This window comes from Sphaeramia orbicularis, chromosome 7 (assembly GCF_902148855.1).
Source record: "Sphaeramia orbicularis chromosome 7, fSphaOr1.1, whole genome shotgun sequence".
NCBI lineage: Eukaryota > Metazoa > Chordata > Actinopteri > Kurtiformes > Apogonidae > Sphaeramia > Sphaeramia orbicularis.
Window position 1 is genome coordinate 799,612 of NC_043963.1, and position 24,611 is coordinate 824,222.

The window sequence follows — 24,611 nt, forward strand, 5'->3', positions numbered from 1 at the left end:
TAGGGACAAGACAAACATTTTAAATTCGTTTGTAAATCCAGAAAAGGAGGACTTGTTATTTCTTCACTTTGCACAGTGGATATATTTACCCAATAATAAAGATTATATTATAATAATATTGGAAACAGATGAGGCCTAATTATCCATACAGAAAATAATATGATATAATTTAAAACATGGAATATCATTATTTTTTTGTGAAATCCAATTTTTTTTTTTTATGTCTGACCAAAAACAGTGTGATGCAGGACATAAGAAAAATAAGTGTTCTAAGGTTTCATCAGTACCACTGCAGAAGGAGCACTGATCCACCTCAAACTGAAATCTTTTCTTGAGGAACTCTGCTACAGGATAAATCCTGTTTATGTTTGTCAGCCTTCACGCTGTTGCTGTACTAAATATCGCGAGGTCATGACGCATAGTTCTCAGCCAATCAAAGTCGTTTTGTACATTCTGTCAGCCAATAAGATGTCAGCTCAGTGACGTATCACGTCAGTGGCGGGCTCAGTGTCATGGATGCGAACATGGCGGACATGGATACAGACTCAGAGCGGAGGCCGGCGGAGAGCGGACAGAAGGCGGACACTGAGGCCGCAGAACCCGCGGCTAAAGGTCCCGGAGGCGCCTATGAGCTGCCCTGGGTGGAGAAATACAGACCCCTGAAACTGGACCAGATCGTGGGGAACGAGGAGACCGTGAGCCGCCTGGAGGTGTTCGCCCGGGAGGGAAACGTCCCGAACATCATCATAGCAGGTGAAACACAGGAATATACCAAGAATTATGTCAAAGAAAGGTTTAAAAATAGAGGAGGAAAGGTAATTAAAACACTAATAATGTGAGTAAGGTTTAAAATACAGAATAGATATAAAAGATTAGAAACAAAGGGACTGAAATTACATTATTATAGAAGAAGATTCACAGACAAAACATCCATGTTTTTTCAAACTCAAACCAACAGCAGGTTAAAGGATTGAATAACAGTCTGATTATATCTGCTGATATGTAATCTGATTATATCTGCTGATATGTAATCTGATTATATCTGCTCATATTTAGTCTGATTATATCTGCTGATATTTAGTCTGATTATATCTGATCATATGTAATCTGATTATATCTGCTCATATTTAGTCTGATTATATCTGCTGATATTTAGTCTGATTATATCTGCTCATATGTAATCTGATTATATCTGCTGATATTTAGTCTGATTATATCTGCTGATATTTAGTCTGATTATATCTGCTGATATTTAGTCTGATTATATCTGCTCATATTTAGTCTGATTATATCTGCTCATATGTAATCTGATTATATCTGCTGATATTTAGTCTGATTATATCTGCTGATATTTAGTCTGATTATATCTGCTGATATTTAGTCCTGATTATATCTGATCATATGTAATCTGATTATATCTGCTGATATGTAGTCTGATTATATCTGCTGATATTTAGTCTGATTATATCTGATCATATGTAATCTGATTATATCTGCTGATATTTAGTCTGATTATATCTGCTGATATTTAGTCTGATTATATCTGCTGATATTTAGTCTGATTATATCTGCTGATATTTAGTCTGATTATATCTGCTGATATTTAGTCTGATTATATCTGCTGATATTTAGTCTGATTATATCTGCTCATATTTAGTCTGATTATATCTGCTCATATGTAATCTGATTATATCTGCTGATATTTAGTCTGATTATATCTGCTGATATTTAGTCTGATTATATCTGCTGATATTTAGTCTGATTATATCTGATCATATGTAATCTGATTATATCTGCTGATATGTAGTCTGATTATATCTGCTGATATTTAGTCTGATTATATCTGATCATATGTAATCTGATTATATCTGCTGATATTTAGTCTGATTATATCTGCTGATATTTAGTCTGATTATATCTGCTGATATTTAGTCTGATTATATCTGCTCATATTTAGTCTGATTATATCTGCTGATATGTAATCTGATTATATCTGCTGATATTTAGTCTGATTATATCTGCTGATATTTAGTCTGATTATATCTGATCATATGTAATCTGATTATATCTGCTGATATTTAGTCCTGATTATATCTGCTGATATTTAGTCTGATTATATCTGCTGATATTTAGTCTGATTATATCTGATCATATGTAATCTGATTATATCTGCTGATATTTAGTCTGATTATATCTGCTGATATTTAGTCTGATTATATCTGCTCATATTTAGTCTGATTATATCTGCTGATATGTAATCTGATTATATCTGCTGATATTTAGTCTGATTATATCTGCTGATATTTAGTCTGATTATATCTGATCATATGTAATCTGATTATATCTGCTGATATTTAGTCTGATTATATCTGCTGATATTTAGTCTGATTATATCTGCTCATATGTAATCTGATTATATCTGCTGATATTTAGTCTGATTATATCTGCTGATATTAGTCTGATTATCTGCTGATATTTAGTCTGATTATATCTGCTCATATTTAGTCTGATTATATCTGCTCATATGTAATCTGATTATATCTGCTGATATTTAGTCTGATTATATCTGCTGATATTTAGTCTGATTATATCTGCTCATATGTAATCTGATTATATCTGCTCATATGTAATCTGATTGTATCTGCTCATATGTAATCTGATTGTATCTGCTCTCAGAGCTTGTTCATTGAGAAACCTGTCAGAGGAGCAGATGGTGCTTCCTTCACCTGTGTCCGTCCTCTCAATCTGTATCTGTACTAATCCTGTATCTGTGTGTGTGGTCCAGGTCCTCCTGGTACAGGAAAGACCACCAGTATACTGTGTCTGGCCCGAGCTCTGCTGGGGGCCTCCATGAAAGACGCCGTCCTGGAGCTGAACGCTTCCAATGACAGGTGAGACCAGACCTCAGCCTGGGCTGGGTCCATGTCATGTGACCTGTTATGTCATGTGACCCACTCCGTCATGTGACCCATTACGTCATGTATCTGCAGAGGCATCGATGTGGTGAGGAACAAGATCAAGATGTTCGCTCAGCAGAAAGTCACACTGCCCAAAGGACGACACAAGATCATCATCCTGGACGAGGCCGACAGGTGAAAGACCCTGACCCACAGACCGAACCACAGCCCCAAACCCAAACCCACAGCCCCAAACCCACAGCCCCAAACCCACAGCCCAAACCCACAGCCCCAAACCCACAGACCCTGACCCAAACCCACAGACCCTGACCCAAACCCACAGACCCAAACCCACAGACCCTGACCCAAACCCACAGACCCTGACCCAAACCCACAGACCCTGACCCTGACCCACAGACCCTGACCCAAACCCACAGACCCTGACCCTGACCCACAGACCCTGACCCAAACCCACAGACCCTGACCCTGACCCACAGACCCTGACCCAAACCCACAGACCCTGACCCTGACCCACAGACCCTGACCCAAACCCACAGACCCTAACCCACAGACAGAGGAAACAGAGTTGAACCAAATCAAACGGACACAGACACAAGCTCTGACTTTAAGCAGCAAAACTTTGCAAATTAGTCTCAAACATCTACGTAAAGAATGGTGATAAAATCCAGATTGTGATTTTCTTTGTAAAAATGTTGGTATGATATTTTTGCCATCCAGCCCAGACCTGGTTTAAGGTGGATCTGCACCTCCTCTCTTTTTAAAGCTCCGTTGAAGTCACAGATGGAATCCGTCTTTGATCCGGTGTTTCCACGGCGTCACATCAGAATGACCACTGACTACTTCCTGGCATTATTATTGGACGTCCACCCCTGTGGGCGTGTCTTCTGTCATCTGTCGTCTATACCGGTGTGTTTGTGCTGACCACTGTCCTGCTTCTCCTTCAGTATGACGGACGGAGCTCAGCAGGCCTTGAGGAGGATCATGGAGATCTACTCCAAGACCACGCGCTTCGCTCTGGCCTGCAATGCCTCCGATAAGATCATCGAGCCCATCCAGTCGCGCTGCGCGGTGCTGCGTTACTCCAAACTGACGGACGCTCAGATCCTCAACCGACTGCAGGACGTGGTGGAGAGGGAGGCGCTGGCGGTGTCCGACGACGGGCTGGAGGCCGTCATCTTCACCGCGCAGGGCGACATGAGGCAGGTCGGGAGGTTTCCATGGAAACGTCTGATCCGTGTCACCGGTCTGCATGTGGGTTCTGAGGTTCTGTTGGTTTTCCAGGCACTGAACAACCTGCAGTCGACCAACTCCGGCTTCGGTTACATCAACAGCGAGAATGTGTTCAAAGTGTGTGACGAACCCCACCCTCTGCTGGTGAAAAGCATGCTGGGACACTGCGTGGACGGAAACATCGACGAGGCATTCAGGGTCATGGAACACCTGTGGAAACTGGGCTACTCCCCGGAGGACATCATTGGAAACATCTTCAGGGTCTGCAAGACGTACCAGATGGCCGAGTACCTGAAACTGGAGTTTATCAAGGTGAGCAGCCACACCCCCTTCACATTCAGCCACGCCCCCGTCACATCCAGCCACGTCCCTGGAATGGAGACGAAGGTTCAAGACAAACATTAAACATGTCAAACAAGTTGACGCCGTTCACCTGAACAAACAAAAGACTCAGACGGTAAACAGTTCGACAACAACTACAATGACAACGACAACTATGACAACAACTACGACAACAACAACTATGACAACGACAACAACAAGGATGACGACAATGACAACAAGGATGACGAGAACAACTATGACAACGACAACAAAAATGATGACAACTACGACAACAACCACGATGACGACAACTACGACAATGATAATGACAACAATGACTACAACAACAAAAACAACAATGATGACGGCAGCAACTATGACAACAACAACGATGATAATAAAACCACATTAAATGGATGATGCTGTTGATCTGACCTAGATCTAACGTGTCTGTCTGTTGTCTGTCTGTGTGTCTGTTATGTGTCCATTGCGCTCCTCAGGAGGTGGGCTCCACCCACATGCGAGTGGCTGAAGGTGTGAACTCTCTGTTGCAGATGTCGGGGCTGTTGGCTCGACTCTGTTCTAAGACGGCGCCTCCTGCTGCTGTCTGCTGAATGCAGGTGGTGGGTTCTGATCCGGTTCTGGTGGGTTCTGATCCGGTTCTGGTGGTTTCCTGTGCAGTGTTTGTAATAAATCAGATTGTCAGCGGTTCTGACTTGATCGGTGTGTGTTTTCTGCTTCTTCCACATCCACGGTTCATGTGTTTCCGGTGTCTGTTGAGGTTCTGCGTGCACTGTTGGGTTCCAGATGCAGAACCCATCCAGATCTGATCACAGGCGTGTGCTGCTCACAATCACAGAACCCACAAACATTCAATGTCAACCGAATGCGGGTTTGGTTTGGTCTGTGATGAACGAGTGCAGCTGCGAGGACAGTCAGGTAGTTCCTCCGTTCTCCTCAAAGGTCAGAACCACACAAACCCGGTTCTGTTCGACATCACACTGGAACCCAATGACCTCCTTTAACTTCTCATGTTGGAATAGAAGCCTTCAGTTTGACTTTTATAAATAAATAAAATCTGATGCATGTCCACAGGTCAGAATATTCAGCTCAAAGCAAAGTTTTTACTTTAAACGTCCAGGACACAGATCAGTACCAGCAAGTCCAGTCCAAAACAGGTCCAAGCTGAACCTGGTGTTCTGTCTGCAGTACTGGAGTTCTCCACCAGGGGGCAGACCACTGACAGTTCAGGTGTATAATGACGAGTCCAATCATGAGGCATCTACTGATAGGATACTGATCAGTAATCACTGATCAGGACCAAACAGCTCCATATCTGCTTTACATGTCTGTGGTGTTTGTAATTTCATCTTTGATGTGGTCTTGGTTTGGGTTTTACCTCCTGGATCTGGACTGATCTGGTCTGATGTGGTCGTCACCAGTCCACCACAAGAAGCAGGCGGTCACCACGGCAACCAACCCACAAACACAATCTACAAAGAAATGAAGAGTAGAAGTAGAAGGAGGCGGTGGCCAAACACAACAGAAGGAGAAGAAGAACCGGTTCCACTCACAGTTAGGGTTAGAAGGTAGGAGGGTTAGGGTTAGGCTAAAACCCATGATATAAACCCTAACCCTCTAAGGTTAGGGTTTATATCATGTGGAGGATAAACTCAATGTTTATGTGAAATAAAGAGAATGAACCAACACAAATGTCTGAAAATCTTTTTTATTTGTGTCAGTGAGCAGAGGAACAGTTCAATGATCAGGATGTTTAACACCAGGTCAGAACAACTGGACTTCCAACAAAGTCCAGTCCAACTGGACTCGAACACTGAAAGGATGGGAAGATCTGAGCTGTTGGAACATGAGAACAAACTGAAGGGTTCCTCTTCTAATAAAATAAATCTGCTCTTTGTACAGTCGGTTCTTACAAACATCTATTTACACTGAACCGGCTGTTCCAGGACCAGCTCCGGTCCTGACCAGGTCACATGATGACAGCTGGAAGTGCAGATGACGTTCTGATGTTCTCGAGCTTTCATGTAGAAAAACCACTGATCCATCAAACAACAACACAGATCAGAACTGAAATGTAAACGTCTTCAACTGTGAGCAGAAGTCGATCCACTGGTTTCACTGTCGATTTAAACCAGTTCATCAGGGTTCAACCTGGTTCATTAACTAGTCCTGTTAATGAGTCTAATTCGTCCACTGGGGGGCCGTCCTGGGTTCTGACTGGAGTCAGTCTGGTCCTTCAGGGTCTGGAGGTCAGAGGTCAGCGGCAGACGGACAGACGCCTCACCGTACACAGGTCACACAGCAGGCGCCTGATTCGCTGTTTGAGCTGCGGGAGGCGGGACAAAGGGTCGGGAGGTTGGAGTTCACCTGAGTGGTCCAACCAGGACTCCAAGACTGGGGGGGGGGGGGGGGGGGGGGACAGGTGAGAACCAGGACTGGAGACAGATCAAAGACCAGACAGACAGAAGGCAGAGAGGACATGTCCTCCTTCTGATTGGACAGGAAACACCAGAGTAGGAGGAGTCTGGACCAGATGGACCTCCTCCTTTGTCCAATCAGGAACCACCAGGACCAGGTCTTCACATGTCCTCCATCTGTTTGGTGTGGTGTGTGTGTGTGTGTGTTGTGTGTGTCCTTACCATCCAGCTCCTTCTCCATCTGCGTCCATCCTGTCACTGATCTGCTGAGGCAGCTGTCGATGTGGTCCAGGAGGTTCAGCTGACACTGCACCTCTGACACCGCCTTCTGATTGGCTGGAGGTGGCTGTGGGTGGGGCTGTGGCTGTGTTTTGTCATGTCTGTGTGTGTCTGTGGGCGTGTCCTCCTGTTGGACGTCTTCTGTCTTTGGGTCTGTGGGCGTGTCCTCCTGTTGGATGTCTTCTATCTTTGGGTCTGTGGGCGTGTCCTCCTGTTGGATGTCTTCCGTCTTTGGGTTTGTGGGCGTGTCCTCCTGTTGGACGTCTTCTGTCTTTAGGTCCTGTACAAACAGAGGGATGTGAGACCTGGTCCAGGTCCAGGTCCAGGTCCAGGTCCTGGTCCTGGTCCACACACACACGTGTTTGTGGTCCTCAGTCTTACCATGTCCTCCTCAGATTTCTCCCATGATGCTCCTGGTTTCTGGTAACAGTGTTCGCTGCTGACGTAACAAACGCTCATGTCACCTTTCAGACCGCCGCCGCCCATCACTCTCAGCCCCTCCTCCTCCCATTGCCATGGTAACCGCCACAGACGCAAATCGGGGTGTGATGGTGAGCTGCATGTGTGAGGACAGACAGAGAGGATTATGGGAAACCACCAAGGTGGCACCAGATGGGGGTGGGGTGGGGGTGTACTCACTGTAACAGGCTGACTTTGAGCTGCAGGCCGCTGATCACATGACCCAGGCTGTGCATGTGCGCCAGCAGGTGGTGGGTGTGGCCGATGGTGGACGAGTTCATGTCAAAGTAGTTTTCCTTCACACAGGACAGACCAAACATGTGACCTGATAACAGCCAATCAGGCTCCGGCCGCAACCGATGAACCCGCCTCCAGCCTGAATGAGGACGCAGACACAGAGACAGACACACCAGACCCAGTTAGTATGAAAGCCATTAAGTCAGTTGTGTGTCTCGTTTGTGTGTGTCATGTGTATGTGGTTTGTGTGTGTTCCTACCTGTTGTGTGTCTACAGTAGTAGCAGGTGTAGTTGTGTGGGACGCTGTCTTCGTATAAACCCATACACGTCCCATGCTGCCAACACTGACATGACTCACACTACACACACACACACACACCACACACACACACAGGTCAGTAGTGTAGACTGTGTTGAAGACGTTCCATATGTGAGTGTCTGGTCACGCTGAAGGAATGAATATGAACAAGGATAAAAGGCCACAGCACAGAACCAAGACCAGAACCAAACCCAGACCCAAGACCCAACCCCACATTCAGGGCATGTGGGTCAGGTACTGGTGGGTCATATGACCGGTGACCATAAGGCGTCCTAACGTCAGATTGTTGGAGGCTGTTTTAACGATTATCTGGAGAAAAACATGGTCATCAGACACGCTGACTAGAGAATGACATCATGGTTGGAGGCGGAGCTTAACCTGCAGGTTCAACAAGCGTTTACGTCACTGCTGCACAAACCAGTCGACTGATAAACAATGCCTGAATGCCACGTAGGAACGGGGATGCCGCGGTAGGAACAGTAGCACCGCTCTAACATCAACTGCTCTAACATGTCAGTCAAACACCTGGAGAAGCCCCGCCCCCTGTGTTTGACTCTGCAGGTGTAAAGTCACGGATCCACCAGGTTTGAGTCCGATGTGGATCCGGTGACTTTAGACCTGTTTTTTCCTCCAGTGGAGCCTGGTTTAAAGGGGAGCGTTGTCTAATGTTTTTACCTGAATCATGAAGTCGTTCTCCTCGTCCACCTCACACACACACCTCACCACTTCACAGCGCTCTTCTGTCTCCATAGCAACCAGCCAAGAGGGCGTGTCCTCTCCGCTTTCGGCTGTCAGCGTTGACCATCGCTGCCGTCGTCGGCTGAAAGAAGGCGAGTCAGTCTTTAAAGCAGGTTCTCAAAACACATTGAGTCATATGGTGGACCAGCGTTCAGACACTGGGGGGTGAGGGTCCATGGCTCTGGTGTTCAGCTTCAGGGTGAGGGGGGGGCGCACGCCGTTTTTCATCGTCACTGCTCCCGAGTTCCTGACACATGGGAGGCGACCAGCTGAACAAAGAACATGACATCACACACCCAGATGTTCAGAGGCGTGGCTTTAACGTCACTACAGCGGTTTTCAGAACCACCAGAACCGAGCACGGTTCCCACTCCTCATCTGATTCCAGCCCACGTGTTCACACTGAAAATCAGACCATTTGGGAACCTAATTTTTGGTTCCCAACAGGCACCAAGTAAAACGAACTGTGACGTCAGCAGGTCGATCCAGCTCAGAAGCAGAAAAATAAACAAACCAAGAAAACGTGAGTGTGGAAAACGGCACAGAAGCCAATCCTACAGTTCTGTGTTGCATTAAATCAGAACCATCTGTGCAGAGTTCCTTTACTGACACTTGTGCATTCACTTGCAGACGTGCTTTTTCTCCTTCAACCTATCCCATCATGCATCAGTCCTACTACATCTACAGTAAGTGTCGAAGGACAAAACAGTAGCAATACGACGTCCCCCTTTTTCTGTTTTTGGAGGCGAAGCGACGCCCTGTTGATGAGCCGTCATGGGCTCGAAGAACGGTATGAACCGTTCCCAGTGGAACTGCTGCAGGAACCATCTGAAAACAGCTTCTGAGGTCCTCATAGACCTGGACCAGGTCCACCAGGACCACATCTACAGACATCCCCTCACCTCCCACTCACCTGACTGACTCTTCTTCTTCTTCTTCTTTTTCTTCTTCTTCAGTTTGTCTCTCAGGACGTGTCTCCGCTCTTTTCTGCCTCCGTCCTTCTTCACCTCTGATAAAACACACCATCTTCATGGAACCTCTGAACTCTACACCTGCAAACACACTGGCTGCTCACGTGTGGGTGGCTAACCTGTTGCCATGGCGCCCTGCTCTCCGTCTCTATGGTTACAACTGCTCTCCATTGTCCTGTCCAGCAGGAGGTCGTCTCCTTCAGACAACGGGCACTTCCTCCTGAAAGAGGAGCAGAGGGTCAGAGGTCACCTGGGCTCCGAAACCCTACCAGGATCCAGGTCTGGGTTTAGGGCCCTACAAGGATCTAGGTCTAAACCCAGACCTGGAACCGCTTATGCTAGACCTGGGTCTTGTACCAGTTGGTCATTAATTGTGGACCTGTTGGGTGTCGGCTCCGCCCCGGGCCCCGCCCTTGGCTCCGCCTGCTGCTCGCTATGGTAGTACTTGATGTGGTAGTGCAGCAGACTGGCCTTCCTGAAGGACTTGGTGCAGCCGACAGCCAGACACTTGAAGGGGTTGTGGTCCAGTTCGATGGAGAGGATGGGGGGGGTTGGTTCTTGATCACCCTGTAAACTGAACACACAGAGATGTGAAGCTAAGTGGACCTGGACCTGGACCAGGGGTCTGATTTTGACAGGGTCTGGGTTTGTTACTTACGTGGTTCCCGGCTGTATTTGTTGGTGGTGGGCAGGTGGGCCTGGCGCTCCAACAGGACATCTGACACAAACACACAGTCACTACAACAACAGCCCCATCTGTGTGTGTGTGTGTGTGTGTGTGTGTGGGGGGGGGGTTAATGGGTGATGGTGTTGGTGGAGTGGGGAGTCACAGTTGTCTGGATCAACCGAGTCAATGGTCAACCAGCGTTTCAAAGCTGCATGGAGCTTCACTGGAACACCTCCATGTATGAAGAGGCCAGCAGACAAACACCTTCACTCAACACTGCCCTGTAGGTTCACATATAAACCAGGACCATCTTAGACCAGAGACCAGGTCTGGGATGAGCCAGATAAGCCAGGTCTGGGTCTGATGTGGACTGATCCACCAAGGAGGACTTGGACCCTAAGCCAGTACTGATGTCCTCCTGTGAGGACGGCAGTGGAGATGTGTGGACATTTACCTCTGTCCATTGTGGGCGGGATTAGACAAGGCCAGCGCCGCGTAGTCGGCTCTGATGGCTGACCGGGAGGCCCTACTGCTTCTGCCTGAAAGACGAGGAGCTATGAGTCACGGCTACAGGGACACCAGTACCGGTGCTGGCCATGGTGCGTTCAAGTACACAACAGGTTCTGCTCAGTCATGTGACTCACTCTCATCAGGTTTCTTCTTTGCTGGTGTTGTGGTGGATGAAGGTTCAGCCTTCCTCTTCTGTCCTCGTCCTCCTCCTCCTCCTCCTTCTTCCCAGACGTTCTCCTCTCCCTCCTCTGCTTCATCCTCCTTCTTCTCCTCCTCCTCCCTTGGACCTCCTTCCTCCTCCTCCTCCTCACTGTCTCCTTCCCTCCCATCCTTCACTGCCCACTGCTCCTTTATCACACCTGTCTTCTGTTCACACACCCACACACACACACAGACACACACACACACATCAGTGGAGTCTCCGTGGTTGGCCCTTTCGTATATGGTCATTATGTTCCAGATCTCATCTACGCATGCGCATTGTAATCTGTCGGAATCCGTCTCTTCCACGCATGTGCACTGCATATCTGTCAGAATGGCGGCTAGTACGAAGTGGAAGAAAATAAACAGGCAGGAATATATCATGCGAACAGTAGCGGTAAGTGCACATTCATTGTATTCTTTCACATTATAACTTTTATTAATTGAAATATTTTGAAGCAAGCAACCATACAGCCTGTCATATAAGTATTCAGCGCAATACGCAAGCGCAAGGGAATTCCCTGGGCTCTCCCAATTCAATCAGGATCTGTAACTCTGCAGCACGGGATTGGTGAAACAGGTTATTTACTTTACGTTCATTAAAAGGTAGTCAGAGTAAGTCAGAAATGACATATATGCTACAGAAAGAGTAAGGTCATTTCTGACTTACTCTGACTACCTTTTAATGAACGTGAAGTAAATAACCTGTTTCACCAGTCCTGTGCTGCAGAGTTACAGATCCTGATTGAATCGGGAGACCCCAGGGAATTCCCTGACGGATAACTGCCCTGCCTCCGACTTGCGCTGAATACTTATATGACAGGCTGTATGGTTGCTTGCTTCAAAATATTTCAATTATTAAACGTTATAATGTGAAAGAATACAATGAATGTGCACTTACCGCTACTGTTCACATGAATATATTCCTGCCTGTTCGTTTCTTCCGCTTCGTACTAGCAGCCATTCTGACAGTTCTGACAAATTACAATGCACATGCGTAGATGAGATCTGGAACATAACGACCCATAATAGGAAAGGGCCAACCGCGGAGACTCCAGCCATCATCTGCCCACACCATCCACAGTCCTCAGGTTCTCACCTCATCCACTGGTTTGAGCTTGGTGGACTTCACCGTCCGGACCACGCCGTCGAAGAACCGCACCGTGGTATGAATCTGACCGACACACACTCACAGTTAGTCCACGTTAACCCCTTAGCTCAGGGGTCAGCAACCCTGGTCCTAGAGAGCCACTATCCTGCATGGTTTTAGATTTTTCCTTCTTCCAGCACACCCAATGGTCCTTACTGGGCTTCTGCAGAGCTTGATGATAGGCTTATTATTTGAATCAGCTGTGTTGGAAGAGGGATACATCTAAAACATGCAGGATAGTGGCTCTCTAGGACCAGGGTTGCTGACCCCTGCCTTAGCTGGACTATCACCTGCACAGCTACAACTTACACATCTCTATCTTCAAAACCAAACTGAAAATTAACTCTTTACAATTATTAAATCACAGTGTCATAAAATACTATTCTGAAAAAAATTATATGATAATAAACGGTTTCAGTAATTTCCATCAAAATATCAAACAGTTGGCTCCAAAACTGGAAAGCATCAGGGAAAACAGTGAAGAATCGATATATAACTAATCTAACACTAGGGACAGTAGTATATAACCGATTTAACACTAGAGGAGTGTATTTATATAACTGATCTACCACTAACGGACAGTATTTTACAACTGATCTAAACACTAGAGGACAGTAAGCATATAACTGATTTAACACTAAAGGAGTGTATGTATATAATTGATTTAACACTAGAGAACAGTATGTATATAACTGATTTAACACTAGAGGAGTGTATGTATATAACTGAGCCACTCACCGTCCTTGTTGACCCGAAGAATTTTGGCGGGATAGAAACGACAGTCTGTCCAACAAGCCATGACCTTTGACCCTGAAACAAACATCTGAACAGACAGGAGTAATGTGAGAAAACATGAACACTTCATTGTTAGATGGCAAATATGTCTTCAACCCAGAGATAGCCATGGTGCATTCAGGTCCCATCCCCTCAGGTTGACTCACTAGAGGTGTGCTCACTGTGGTGCATTCAGGTACATATGCTGCTACCGTCCACCTGGTGCTAGTTTTTGGTGCATTCAGGTACATGTGCGTGCTACTGTCCTTCCACTGCTGGTTTGGTTGCGTTCAGGTACATGTGTGTGCCACTATTCTACTGGTGCTGGTGTGTTCAGGTGCTTACTAATGCCCTACCGGTGCTGGTGCGTTCAGGCCCTGTCTCCTCAGGCTGACTCTCTCCAGCGGTCTCAGATAAGGGGAGCTCCACTGGAACCACTCGTTGTGGCGTCGACTCCATTGGCGGTAGTGGATCAGGACTCGCTCTTTGTCGTAGTCGATCTTCTCGATGGTCGCCGTGTACCTGAGAGCATACATCACAAAGTTGTCACGGCGCAGGAAACGTCAACCGGACAAACTACAGATGCGTTTCTGCTCATGGTCTCACCAGTTCTTGTGCCGATCTCGCGCCTCCAGCTGAGCACCGACCTCGAAGGTGATACCCGACCTATCGGGTGGCGTCTTCATCTGGAACAAATGTTTGACAAATGAATCAGGCCAACGTGGACAATGACAGAGTTAGTGGAACCAACCAGTCTGTAGCACATTTACATTTGGTTGAGTAAATCTTAGGCCCAATCCAAATTCACCCCTTGGCCCCTCCCTGTTGGTCTTCCCCCTTTAATCCTAGTTGTAAGGGGTAGTGGTGTACTCATTCCTCTCTAAATGGTCCAACCCTTCCAGACCTGTTTTCGTCATCATCAGTCATCGATGTCACTATAAACAGATGTTCAGTATTTCTTTGGGTCAGAATTCTCCATGTCGTCATCTGCTGGAACCGTCTCTGTTCCATGGGCTTTGTTCATCTGTTTACCACTATCAACCACAAACAGCACAAATGCGATCTACAACACATTGCAACAACATTAAAGGGACGATCACATGATTCAGTTGTTTGTTTCAGTAAATTTGTCCGTGTGTGTTTCTTTGGTCACTGCTGCTCTGTTTGACTGTGTTCGATACAATACGGAAGCGTAACCAACGAATACATGCATCTTATGTGAAGGATGCAAACACTCGCCTTAAGTTTCCACACAAGGTGGGTGAAGTATCTTGCCCAAGGACACAACAACACATGACAAGGACAGACTGGGATTCGAACCACCAACCTTTCGGTTATTGGACGACCTGCCCCACAGCCACCGCATGTCATCACACTGTTCATTTCCCATGATTTTATCTAATGAAACCTTTTCCTCAGGTTTCAGCTGTTTTCAGGATCCTGAACAAACTAATAATCACCAATAAATACTGATATTGATTAATAAGGCCCAGAACTCAAGAAATACATTTTTATGCATTAATTAACAACAGAAACAACAACAATAATAATAATAATAATTTGCATTTATAACGCACTTTTCATTCAGTGGGATCTCAAAGTGCTAAAGTGGGGATGTTCATCCAAATCTGGACATGCTGAAAATGTTAAAAATGAAAATTTAAAAAAAAAAGAAAAAAAAAAAGGGCAGTTTATAAATACACATGAATTTCAAGGCAATAAAATCTTCTTCTATGGATGTAACTGGTGTAATAACATATATTATTTTAAAGCTGCTGCTTTAAAGCAAGGACTGAAAATTGTTTCTAAAAAACTTTATTTTGATCATCTGCCACATTTCCAGTGATAAATGACATAAACGCACATGCTTTTCCTCTAATGTGGCTACAACAGGAGTACACTGAGACTTCACTGTTGTAAATACTCAGCAAAAAGCCATGCTTTACTGCATTCTATAATAATTTCAGACAATACATTCTCCCAATTAAGTACTCTTAAAGTGAAAGGCAATCAAAATTGTTGAAATCTGTACTTCCCTTAATATAACTCATCTGAACTTGCACATCCCTGGTATAAGTTGGCATACTTTTTATCTTTTTCCTATCCTTTTTTCTTTTCTCCTTTCCTTCTGTACATGATTATAATTAAGCATTTATCAAATCAAATTTTTATTTATATAAAGCCAAATCATAACAAAAGTTATCTCATGACACTTTACATATAGTTGGTCAAAACCAGACTCTAAGCCAATTTACAGTTTATAATATCTTCTATTGGCAAATGTTGTTGTTGTTGTTTTGTTTGTTATTTTTGTATATTTGAATTGAAAAAAGCTATATTGTATTGTAAACTGTGCTGTTTTCTAAAGCAAATTACTTAAAAACAATTTACTCTGGGGAAAAAAAAGGCGTACACTGAGAGAACGTCAACTCTACGTAACGTGATGGCGTAATACGCACAAAGGCCGTCTCCAAATAACGGTTGTAAACTTCAGAGTTCAGTTGGTGCAAACGCGCAGAAACAATCCGTCAACGGTGTCAAAGGTTACATGTATGGCACACATCATACATGTGGTTCGAACACACACGTCCTGCGGCTCTGATACCGTGAAATGAACTTTCAAAGCTGTTTATTGACATGTACGGGTCAGCTCCGTTCTCTACGATACACGCTGATTGGCTCACGGGTTTCTATGGGGGCAGTTAGGACTTTTGATTGGTCCGGAGTGTTGTCATTCTTCCCTTAGTCCCGCCTCCTCGCTAGGTCTCTGACAGTGGTTATCAGCTAATGCTAATTAATGTTTGTATTATTAGCTCATCAGGTTGTAACACAGTATTAACACCGGGATATAAACCCGTTACAGAGCGGGCAGGGGGCCGGAGGACGCGCTCAAACGTCCGTTAAGCCGGTCCGTTGTCTGCATTAGACCGTGCAGTTTGTGCTTCATTCAGTGTACTTCTGTGAGCTAACAGGCTAACACTAGCCTTAGTGAAGTCTCTCCAACAGCCGCTGGACGGATTCAAAACACAGCTTTAATGACGCCTCTCCCCGGTTAATATGGAAACACATGGACGCATGAACCATAAACACGTCAATATTACCCATAAAGGTGTAAAAACAACAGGGAAAAAATGCTGCTTTACCTCCGGAGCGGTTTGTGCACTGGGTGACGTCCCACTGAGCGGACAAAAGTGCGCATGCGCCGACAAAAGATTATCACTGACGTACAGTTTAGAGAAAAAAATAAATAATAAACTGGACAAAAATAATCAACAAAACGAATAAAATAATGGACAAAATTTGTACAAATGACCGAAATAATCAACAAAATAATCAACCAATTGAACAAAGACGAACCAAAGAATTACAAACACACACCAGATGTTTGTAAACGTTAGTGCTGCTTCTTTTCATGGGGTCAGAGGTCACAATCAATAGTGTCTTTAACCTTAACTACCTTTTTTATTCCGTTTGTTGCATGTCTTAAGGCTGTGCACATACTTGTATCTAGTTTACAGATGCACTACAACCACATATCAACACTAGGGTAAGCCAAAGCACACGCAGCACGACTGAAACTATGAATTTAAATCCAAATCCAAATAGATACTGTGTTTCCATTTATATTGACACATAAATGTCACTGTCTATGCGTCAAACATGTACATTTATCCAGTTAAAGTCAGACATGAGGCAGGACAGGTAGAACACATAGAACTACAAACAATAGATCAGGTAGAACACATAGAACTACATAGAATAGACCAGGTAGAGCACATAAAACTATATAGAATAGACCAGGTAGAACACATAGAACTACAGGGAATAGACCAGGTAGAACACATAGAACTACATAGAATAGACCAGGTAGAACACATAGAACTACATAGAATAGACCACGTAGAACACATAGAACTACATAGAATAGATCAGGTAGAGCACATAAAATGGCATAAAATAGATAAGGTAGAACACATAGAACTACATAGAATAGACCAGGTAGAACACATAGAACTACATAGAATAGACCAGGTAGAACACATAAAACTACATAGAATAGACCACGTAGAACACATAGAACTACATAGAATAGACCAGGTAGAACACATAAAACTACATAGAATAGACCAGGTAGAACACATAGAACTACATAGAATAGACCAGGTAGAACACATAAAACTACATAGAATAGACCAGGTAGAACACATAGAACTACATAGAATAGACCAGGTAGAACACATAGAACTACATAGAATAGATCAGGTAGGGTGAGGGTAAGGGTTAGGCAAATGTTAGTTAATGTCAGTTAATAGAGCGTTAAAGGTTAGTTCATGGTTAGTTTAAGGGTTAGGTAAAGGTTTTTTAATGGTTATTTTCACTTTTTAATTCCTTAGTCTCCATGGTAACAGTCCTTGGTGGGGCTGGTGCAGCTTACTTTATCTTTCGGATTTTCCCTGCTCAAATGTGAATAATATACATGATATAATACATGATATGACATGCTATGCTATGCTATCTGATATCCAGCCTATGCAACCAGTCCGTCGGAATGCTTCATGTCTACTGGATCCTTGGAGGTTAAAGCGCTGCCTGTGATTTTTTCCAGTCAAATCACTGTTTTTACACCCATTAATCATTAACTGAACATACTTTGAGGAGCAGAAAATCAAATCATTAATGAATTCAATGTAGTCACGGACACATCATGTTTATAATCACTTACTGATCGATTGATCAATAATACAGCTGATTCGGTCCTGTACGGGCCTATTATCGATGTGTTCTTGAACGCATCTCATAGTGGAGTCATCGTCAGCGCATGCGCCGTCCGTTCTCTTCCTGGATTTTTCCGGACAGTAAACAGCGGCTTCAGTGGATTCTCCCTCAGTTCGGGTTTGATCGGGTTCCGGTGTGGCATAAAATACGGACGTCTGTCTCCACGCGACCGTTTTTGTCCATGCGCGCTCCCGTGTGCGCGGCTCTGCTGCTGGTCTGCGTGTTGAACCATGGGACCCGGGCTCATCAGTTCACAGAGGACGAGATGGACCAGATCAGGTCAGCTGATCCTGAACCTACACAGAAACCCAGGCCGAAACCTGGTACTGATGATGGACCACAGGGTAACCCGAACCCCACAGAAGTCTCCACGAGCTGCGGGTCTGGACCCTGGGTCTGGTCTATGTGTACAGGTCTGACTCTGGGTCTGGTCTATGTGTACAGGTCTGGACTCTGAGTCTGGTCTATGTGTACAGGTCTGGACTCTGGGTCTGGTCTATGTGTACAGGTCTGGACTCTGAGTCTGGTCTATGTGTACAGGTCTGGACTCTGGGTCTGGTCTATGTGTACAGGTCTGGACTCTGGGTCCGGGTCTGGGTTCGGGTGGCGGTGGTCCCAGGCGTGTGTGTGTGTGGGGGGCGGGGGTGGTTCCCAGTGGAATTTACTGAACACATCCTGTTGTTGTTGTTGTTCCAGACACCGCATCAAGTCCATGTTCTACCACGCCTACAACAGTTACCTAGACAACGCCTTCCCTTATGATGAGCTCCGGCCACTAACCTGTGACGGACAGGACACCTGGGGCAGGTAACCGTCCACATGGACTGAACACCTGCTCTGTACATTTGTTCAAGGTCAAAGGTTCTGAACCTCCTGTCATTTGTTCCAGTTTCTCTCTGACGCTGATCGATGCTCTGGACACTTACTGTAAGGCCTCCTCTAGTCCTCCTGTCCTCCATCCATTCCTCTAGTCCTCTGTCCTCCATCATGTCCTCTAGTCCTCCTGTCCTCCATCCTGTCCTCTAGTCCTCCAGTCCTCCTGTCCTCTAGTCCTCTGTCCTCCTGTCCTCTAGTCCTCCTGTCCTCCTGTCCTCTAGTCCTCTGTCCTCTAGTCCTCTAGTCCTATGTCCTCTAGTCCTCCTGTCCTCCAGTCCTCCTGTCCTCTAGTCCTCCTGTCCTCTAGTCCTCTGTCCTCCTGTCCTCTAGTCCTCTGTCCTCTAGTCCTCCTGTCCTCCATCCTGTCCTCTAGTCCTCCAGTCCTCTGTCCTCCAGTCCTCTTCCTCTAGTCCTATGTCCTCCAGTCCTCCTGTCTCCTCCATCACTGCTCCTCTCCTGTCCTCTGTCTCCAGGTGTTGGAAAATCGGACAGAGTTTCAGCGAGTGGCGTCTCTGCTCCAGGACACTGGACTTTGACATTGACGTCAACGCCTCTGTGTTTGAAACCAATATACGAGGTAGAAACAAGAAGCAACGCAGAACGTGTGACCTTTAGCATCTGAAGGGTGGAACCATAAGAACCAGTTCCACATGGAACCAGTGGAATCACTGTGTGACTATTACTTGTGCTGATGTTTGGGTTGAATTAACTCGTGTTGTTAGAAACTAGTGTTTAAAAGGTCAGCTGGATGATGAGCTGACGTTGGTCTGATGTGGTCTAATGTGGTCTGATGTGGTTTTGTTGGTCAGTGATAGGTGGGCTGCTCTCTGCTCACCTGTTGGCAGGTCGAGCCGGCATGGACCTGGAACCTGGTTGGCCATGTTCTGGACCATTACTGAGGATGGCAGAGGACGCAGCCAGGAAACTCCTACCAGGTACAAAGGGGGGCGGGGGGAGGGGGGCGAAGGAAGGAAGGAAGAAGAAGGAAGGAAGGAAGGAAGGAAGGAATGAAGGAAAGAGAAGGAGGCAAACTAATATATGCAAATTAAATCAGTGGTGACTTTCATTGACTCACCACCACAACCATATGAGAACAGAGAACAGAACAGGGAATAGAACAGGGAACACAGAACAGGATGCTCAGCTGACTCAGCAGGTTTTGGATCCGTTTCACTCACTGAACCAGAACCTGCTTCTCCAGGTTCCACATGCTTCAGTGTGGACAGGTTCATGTTCTGTCAGCTGGAGAACAGACAGTATGAGGACGTTCCCTGACTCACTTTGGATGTTTTTATGTGGTCCCGTTCTGAACCGGTGTCTCCAGCGTTCCAGACTCCCACTGGGATGCGTACGGAAACCGTCAACCTGCTGCGCGGCGTCAGTCCCACTGAGACCCCCCGTCACCTTCACCGCCGGAGTGGGAACCTTCATCCCTGGAGTTCGGCGCTCTGAGCCGACTGACCGGAGACCCGGTGTTCGAGGACGCCGCCCGCCAAGCCCTGAGGGCCCTGTGGAAGACCCGCTCCGACATCGGACTGGTAATGACTTGACTTCAGTTACCATGGAAACACCAGTGCGACCGTGTGGGTGGGGTCAAATAAATGAGTGAGACCGTTAAAGAATAAATCTGTGGAGACGCAACAGATCATCTCACAGCAGAACACCCTGGAAACCATCCAGTAGATAGTACCAGTCTGGACCGGTCTGGACCAAGGTTATTATCGTTAACGAACAACTAACAAAATGATGAAAACTACAACTGAAAAAACATTTTTGTTAACTGAAATACATAAAAACTATAATTAAAAGAAAAAAACATAACTAACTGAAACTGTAATGTGTGTTACGAAACTAACTAAAACGGAAAAAAATTATGGATAAAATTCCCTTCATTTTCATTTTTTCAATGTCGGATTGATACGAAATTGATTTTTTTCACTCCAGCAATTTTAGCTAGCAGCACCATACAACACATCACGGTCCCGTCACTTGGTTTGCAGTCGTTTTCTGGTCCGAACTGTACCTGGAAACATGGAGACTACAGCAGCAGAGTCCTGTCTGGGATTTATTGTGAATACGACGGCAAAGAAGAAAAAAGGTACGACAAACTAAAACTAAACTAAAACTAAGCATTTTAAAATAAAAATAATGATAATAATAATAAAAACTAGCAAACCTGCTCTAAAAACAAATTAAAACTAAGTGAATTAGAGAAAAAAAGTCAAAACTAAATAAAACTAAACTATAATGAAAAATCCAAAACTATTAGAACCTTGGTCTGGACCGGTCTGGACTGGTTTCAAGTTAACTGATTATTCAATGAATTAAAAAGAGGTTTTTATGTTGGACATTAAATAAAGTGATGAACTGGGATTTAAGTTGAACAATGTCATTAATTAAGACAGAACTAGACGAGTCCAGAATGAACCAACTGATGGAGAACCAAAGAACCTAAGTCCACAGAACAGGATGGAAACGCTCATGTTCCAAAGTTCAGAACAGTCACTTCAGTCAGTGGCAGATTCAGATGTAAACCTGTCTCACCTGTCTCCATCTCAGGTGGGGAACCACATCGACATCTCGTCTAAGAAGTGGGTGGCCCAGGACGCGGGCATCGGGGCGGGCGTGGACTCGTACTTCGAGTACCTGGTCAAAGGAGCCGTGATGCTGCAGGATGAGGAGCTGCTCAACATGTTCTTAGGTAAAGATGGCACGACGCTCACAGACGTGTACCGAAGACCTGCCCCACTAGAACACTAACAGTAGACCCCCCCCCCCAGAGTACGACCGCGCCATCCAGAACTACACCCGCTTTGACGACTGGTACCTGTGGGTCCACATGCACAAAGGGACCGTGTCCATGCCAGTCTTCCAGTCTCTGGAGGCGTTCTGGCCCGGTCTCCAGGTACGTACTGCCCACGTGTCTGTTACTGAGGAAATCCTGCAGGTCCTGAAGGCTCACATCCTCTGTGTCTGTTCAGTCTCTGCTGGGGAACCTGGACAGCGCTACCAGAACTTTCCAGAACTACTACTCGGTGTGGAGGCAGTTCGGAGGCCTTCCTGAGTTCTACAGCATCCCTCAGGGCTACACTGTGGATAAGAGGGAGGGCTACCCCCTGAGACCAGGTCAGGAGTTCAGTTGAAGATGGTTCCTGGTATCTGGGTTCATCTGGTCCATCAGTTCACAGCTGAACTGATCTTCTGTGATGGTTGACCTCAAATCCACTGACCTCGGTGTGTTTTCTTCTCCAGAGTTAATAGAAAGTGCCATGTACCTGTTCAGAGCCACAGGTGATCACACCTACCTCCAACTGGGCAAGGACGCCCTCGAGTCCATTGAGAAGATCACCAAGACCCCCTGTGGATACGCCAGTGTAAGACCTTCTGTTCAGGTGGCTCTGATTCACAATTCCTGAAGGTGTTGGTTCCACTTTACTCCCCTGTATCAGGATCAGGTTTTCCCTCTGGATGTGGACTCCACATTCCTCTGAAAAGGTGGAGGTGGTCTTTCATCAGACCCCTGGTGGTCTTCCAAACCTTCAGAACTTTGTGTTTCTACTTTAATGTTTATCCTCAGCCACACTGACCGCAGGGTGTTGTCATCAGTTGGTCATCCGTCCTTTTGTCCATCCTTTCTTCCGTCCTTTCTTCCATCCTTTTGTTTGTTTTTTGTCCATCCTTTTGTCCATCCTTTTGTCCATCCTTTCTTCCATCCTTTTGTCCGTCCTGTCTTCTGTCCATTTGTCCATCCTTTCTTCTGTCCTTTTGTCCATCCTTTCGTCCATCCTTTTGTCCGTCCTTTTGTCAATCCTTTTGTCCGTCCTTTTGTCCATCCTTTTGTCCATCCTTTCTTCCATCCTTTTGTCCGTCCTGTCTTCTGTCCTTTTGTCCATCCTTTCTTGTCCTTTTGTCCATCCTTTTGTCCGTCCTGTCTTCTGTCCTTTTGTCCATCTGTATGTGCAGAACCTTTGGTGGGGACTGAAGGCTGAGGGTTTTCAAGTGTTAATATGTTTTGGACTCTGGTGAATGTCCACCTTCAGGGTTTTTCAATAGTTTCCAAACAGTTGTGAAGGTGTTGATGTTCTGGTGCTTGGGTTCCTGCTGGTTCCTGTAGGTTTCATGTGTGTTGGTGATGTTCTTCTGCTGCTCCAGATGAATTATGACACCCCCCCCCCCCCCCCCCGACCACGTCTCTGCTTTGTCTCCAGGTTAAAGACCTGCGCGACCACCAGCTTGACAACAGGATGGAGTCTTTCTTCCTCGCCGAAACCATTAAGTATCTCTACCTGCTGTTTGACCCCACCCACTTCCTGCATGGGGGGGCCATGGAGGGGGAGGGGTCATGGGAGGAAGGTGGCGAGGGCGGTCAGTGTGTTTTAGGGGCGGGGGGCTTCATCTTCAACACCGAGGCCCACCCTCTGGACCCTGCGGCCCTGTACTGCTGCAGCCGTCACAATCAAGACCGGCACGAGCTCCGACACATCCTGCTCAGCCTATCGCAGCCTGGACGGCCCGTAGCCCCTCCCCCTGCACAGACAGAAGGCCCTCCCCTTGGCCAATCAGAGAGCGTCGCCCTGAAACCAGGAGACAAGAAGAGTGCCCCCCTGCTTTCGTGTCCCGTTCAGCCATTCAGCGCTCGGCTCTCAGTCCTTGGACAAGTTTTCACCGAGAGCACGTGAGACCTAGCGACCAGGTTCAGGTGTCTGGGTCAGGCACCCGAGTTCGGGTGTCCGGGGTGAGGTGGTCAGGGTCAGGTTATCAGGATCAGGCATCCAGGGTCAGGCGTCTGGGGGTCAAGTAGTTGGGGTCAGGTTTCTGGGGTCAGGTGTCCAGGTTCTGGCATCCAGGGTCAGGTGTCAAGGGTCAGGCACCCGGGTTCAGGTGTCTTGGTTTTGGTATCCAGGGTCAGGCATCCAGGTTCAGGTGCCTGGGTTCAGGTGCCTTGGTTCTGGTGTCCAGGGTCAGGTGTCCGGGTTCAGGTGCCTGGTTCAGGTGCCCGGGTTCAGATGTCCAGGGTCAGGCATACAGGGTCAGACGTCTGGGTTCTGGCATCCAGGGTCCAGGGTCCGGGTTGAGGTGGCCGGGTTCAGGTTTTCTCAGGGTCCGTTTATGAAACAACATTCTCTGGTGTTCCATGTAAATGTCAAACCACTGTTTCTTGAGATTAAAGCAGATTTTTGTTCATGAGTAAAAGTTGAAGAAACTAAACTTGAATTTTGTGTCTGATTGTGATTTTCTGCTCATTGGTTTATTTTTGATCCTTTTTATTTTCAGTTGTGAATTTTCCCTTTGAGGTGAAACCACATGGACATGTTAATCTGCGTCACATTCAGAAGAATGTCTGTGGTTTTGTCTGTTTTAATCAGATTCAGGTTCAGGTTTGGGTAAAGGACCAGGGTCTGACAAGGGTCTGACCAAAGTCTGACCAAGGTCTGACCAGGCTCTGTGAGGATGTGAAGGGGACTGTGAGGACGTGGATCTGCCACCAGAGGGCATCACAGGACACAGTTAGGGTTAACTGAGCGTCCCAGTCCGGCTAAGACCAGGACAAAGACCAGAACTGGGACAAAAACCAAGACCAGGACATAGACTGGGTCAAGACCAGGTGGTAAAAGTGTCCAAAAGTCTTTTATTCATCTAACATCAACAATAACAAACTAGAAGCACTCGGAGAGCGCAGACCGCCGCCAAGGCAGATCAGGCCCCCGCCCCTGATCACCACCAAAATTTAATAATTTGTTCCT

At 46.2% G+C, this 24,611-nt stretch overlaps 2 protein-coding genes and 1 pseudogene across 2 annotated transcripts; 2 read left to right on the forward strand and 1 right to left on the reverse strand.

The window, feature by feature from the left end:
- The first annotated feature begins 490 nt into the window (after positions 1-490).
- Positions 491-5,192, forward strand: LOC115422255 (replication factor C subunit 2-like). The gene is made up of 6 exons (XM_030138484.1): positions 491-753; positions 2,786-2,891; positions 2,991-3,092; positions 3,863-4,121; positions 4,200-4,460; positions 4,973-5,192. The coding sequence occupies exons 1-6, from the start codon at positions 513-515 to the stop codon at positions 5,084-5,086; spliced, it is 1,083 nt and encodes a 360-aa protein (XP_029994344.1). The 5' UTR covers positions 491-512; the 3' UTR covers positions 5,087-5,192.
- Positions 5,193-6,183: 991 nt separating this feature from the next.
- On the reverse strand, positions 6,184-16,458 carry LOC115421960 (PHD finger protein 20-like; annotated as a pseudogene).
- A 1,466-nt stretch (positions 16,459-17,924) lies between these two features.
- LOC115422274 (ER degradation-enhancing alpha-mannosidase-like protein 2) lies at positions 17,925-24,093 on the forward strand. The gene is given in 14 exon segments (XM_030138522.1): positions 17,925-18,270; positions 18,688-18,798; positions 18,881-18,913; positions 19,334-19,393; positions 19,395-19,444; positions 19,677-19,802; positions 20,192-20,262; positions 20,264-20,299; positions 20,301-20,405; positions 21,427-21,568; positions 21,648-21,772; positions 21,849-21,993; positions 22,120-22,241; positions 23,076-24,093. Coding segments are annotated over 14 exon segments (1,833 nt in total). The 5' UTR covers positions 17,925-18,034; the 3' UTR covers positions 23,547-24,093.
- Positions 24,094-24,611: the final 518 nt, after the last annotated feature.

Coding starts and splice junctions, on each gene's coding strand:
- LOC115422255 (XM_030138484.1), top strand. CDS start 513: ATGGATGCGAACATGGCGGACATGGATACAGACTCAGAGCGGAGGCCG. Junction 3,093..3,862: donor ATCCTGGACGAGGCCGACAG/GTGAAAGACCCT, acceptor CTTCTCCTTCAG/TATGACGGACGGAGCTCAGC. Junction 4,122..4,199: donor CGCAGGGCGACATGAGGCAG/GTCGGGAGGTTT, acceptor TTGGTTTTCCAG/GCACTGAACAACCTGCAGTC.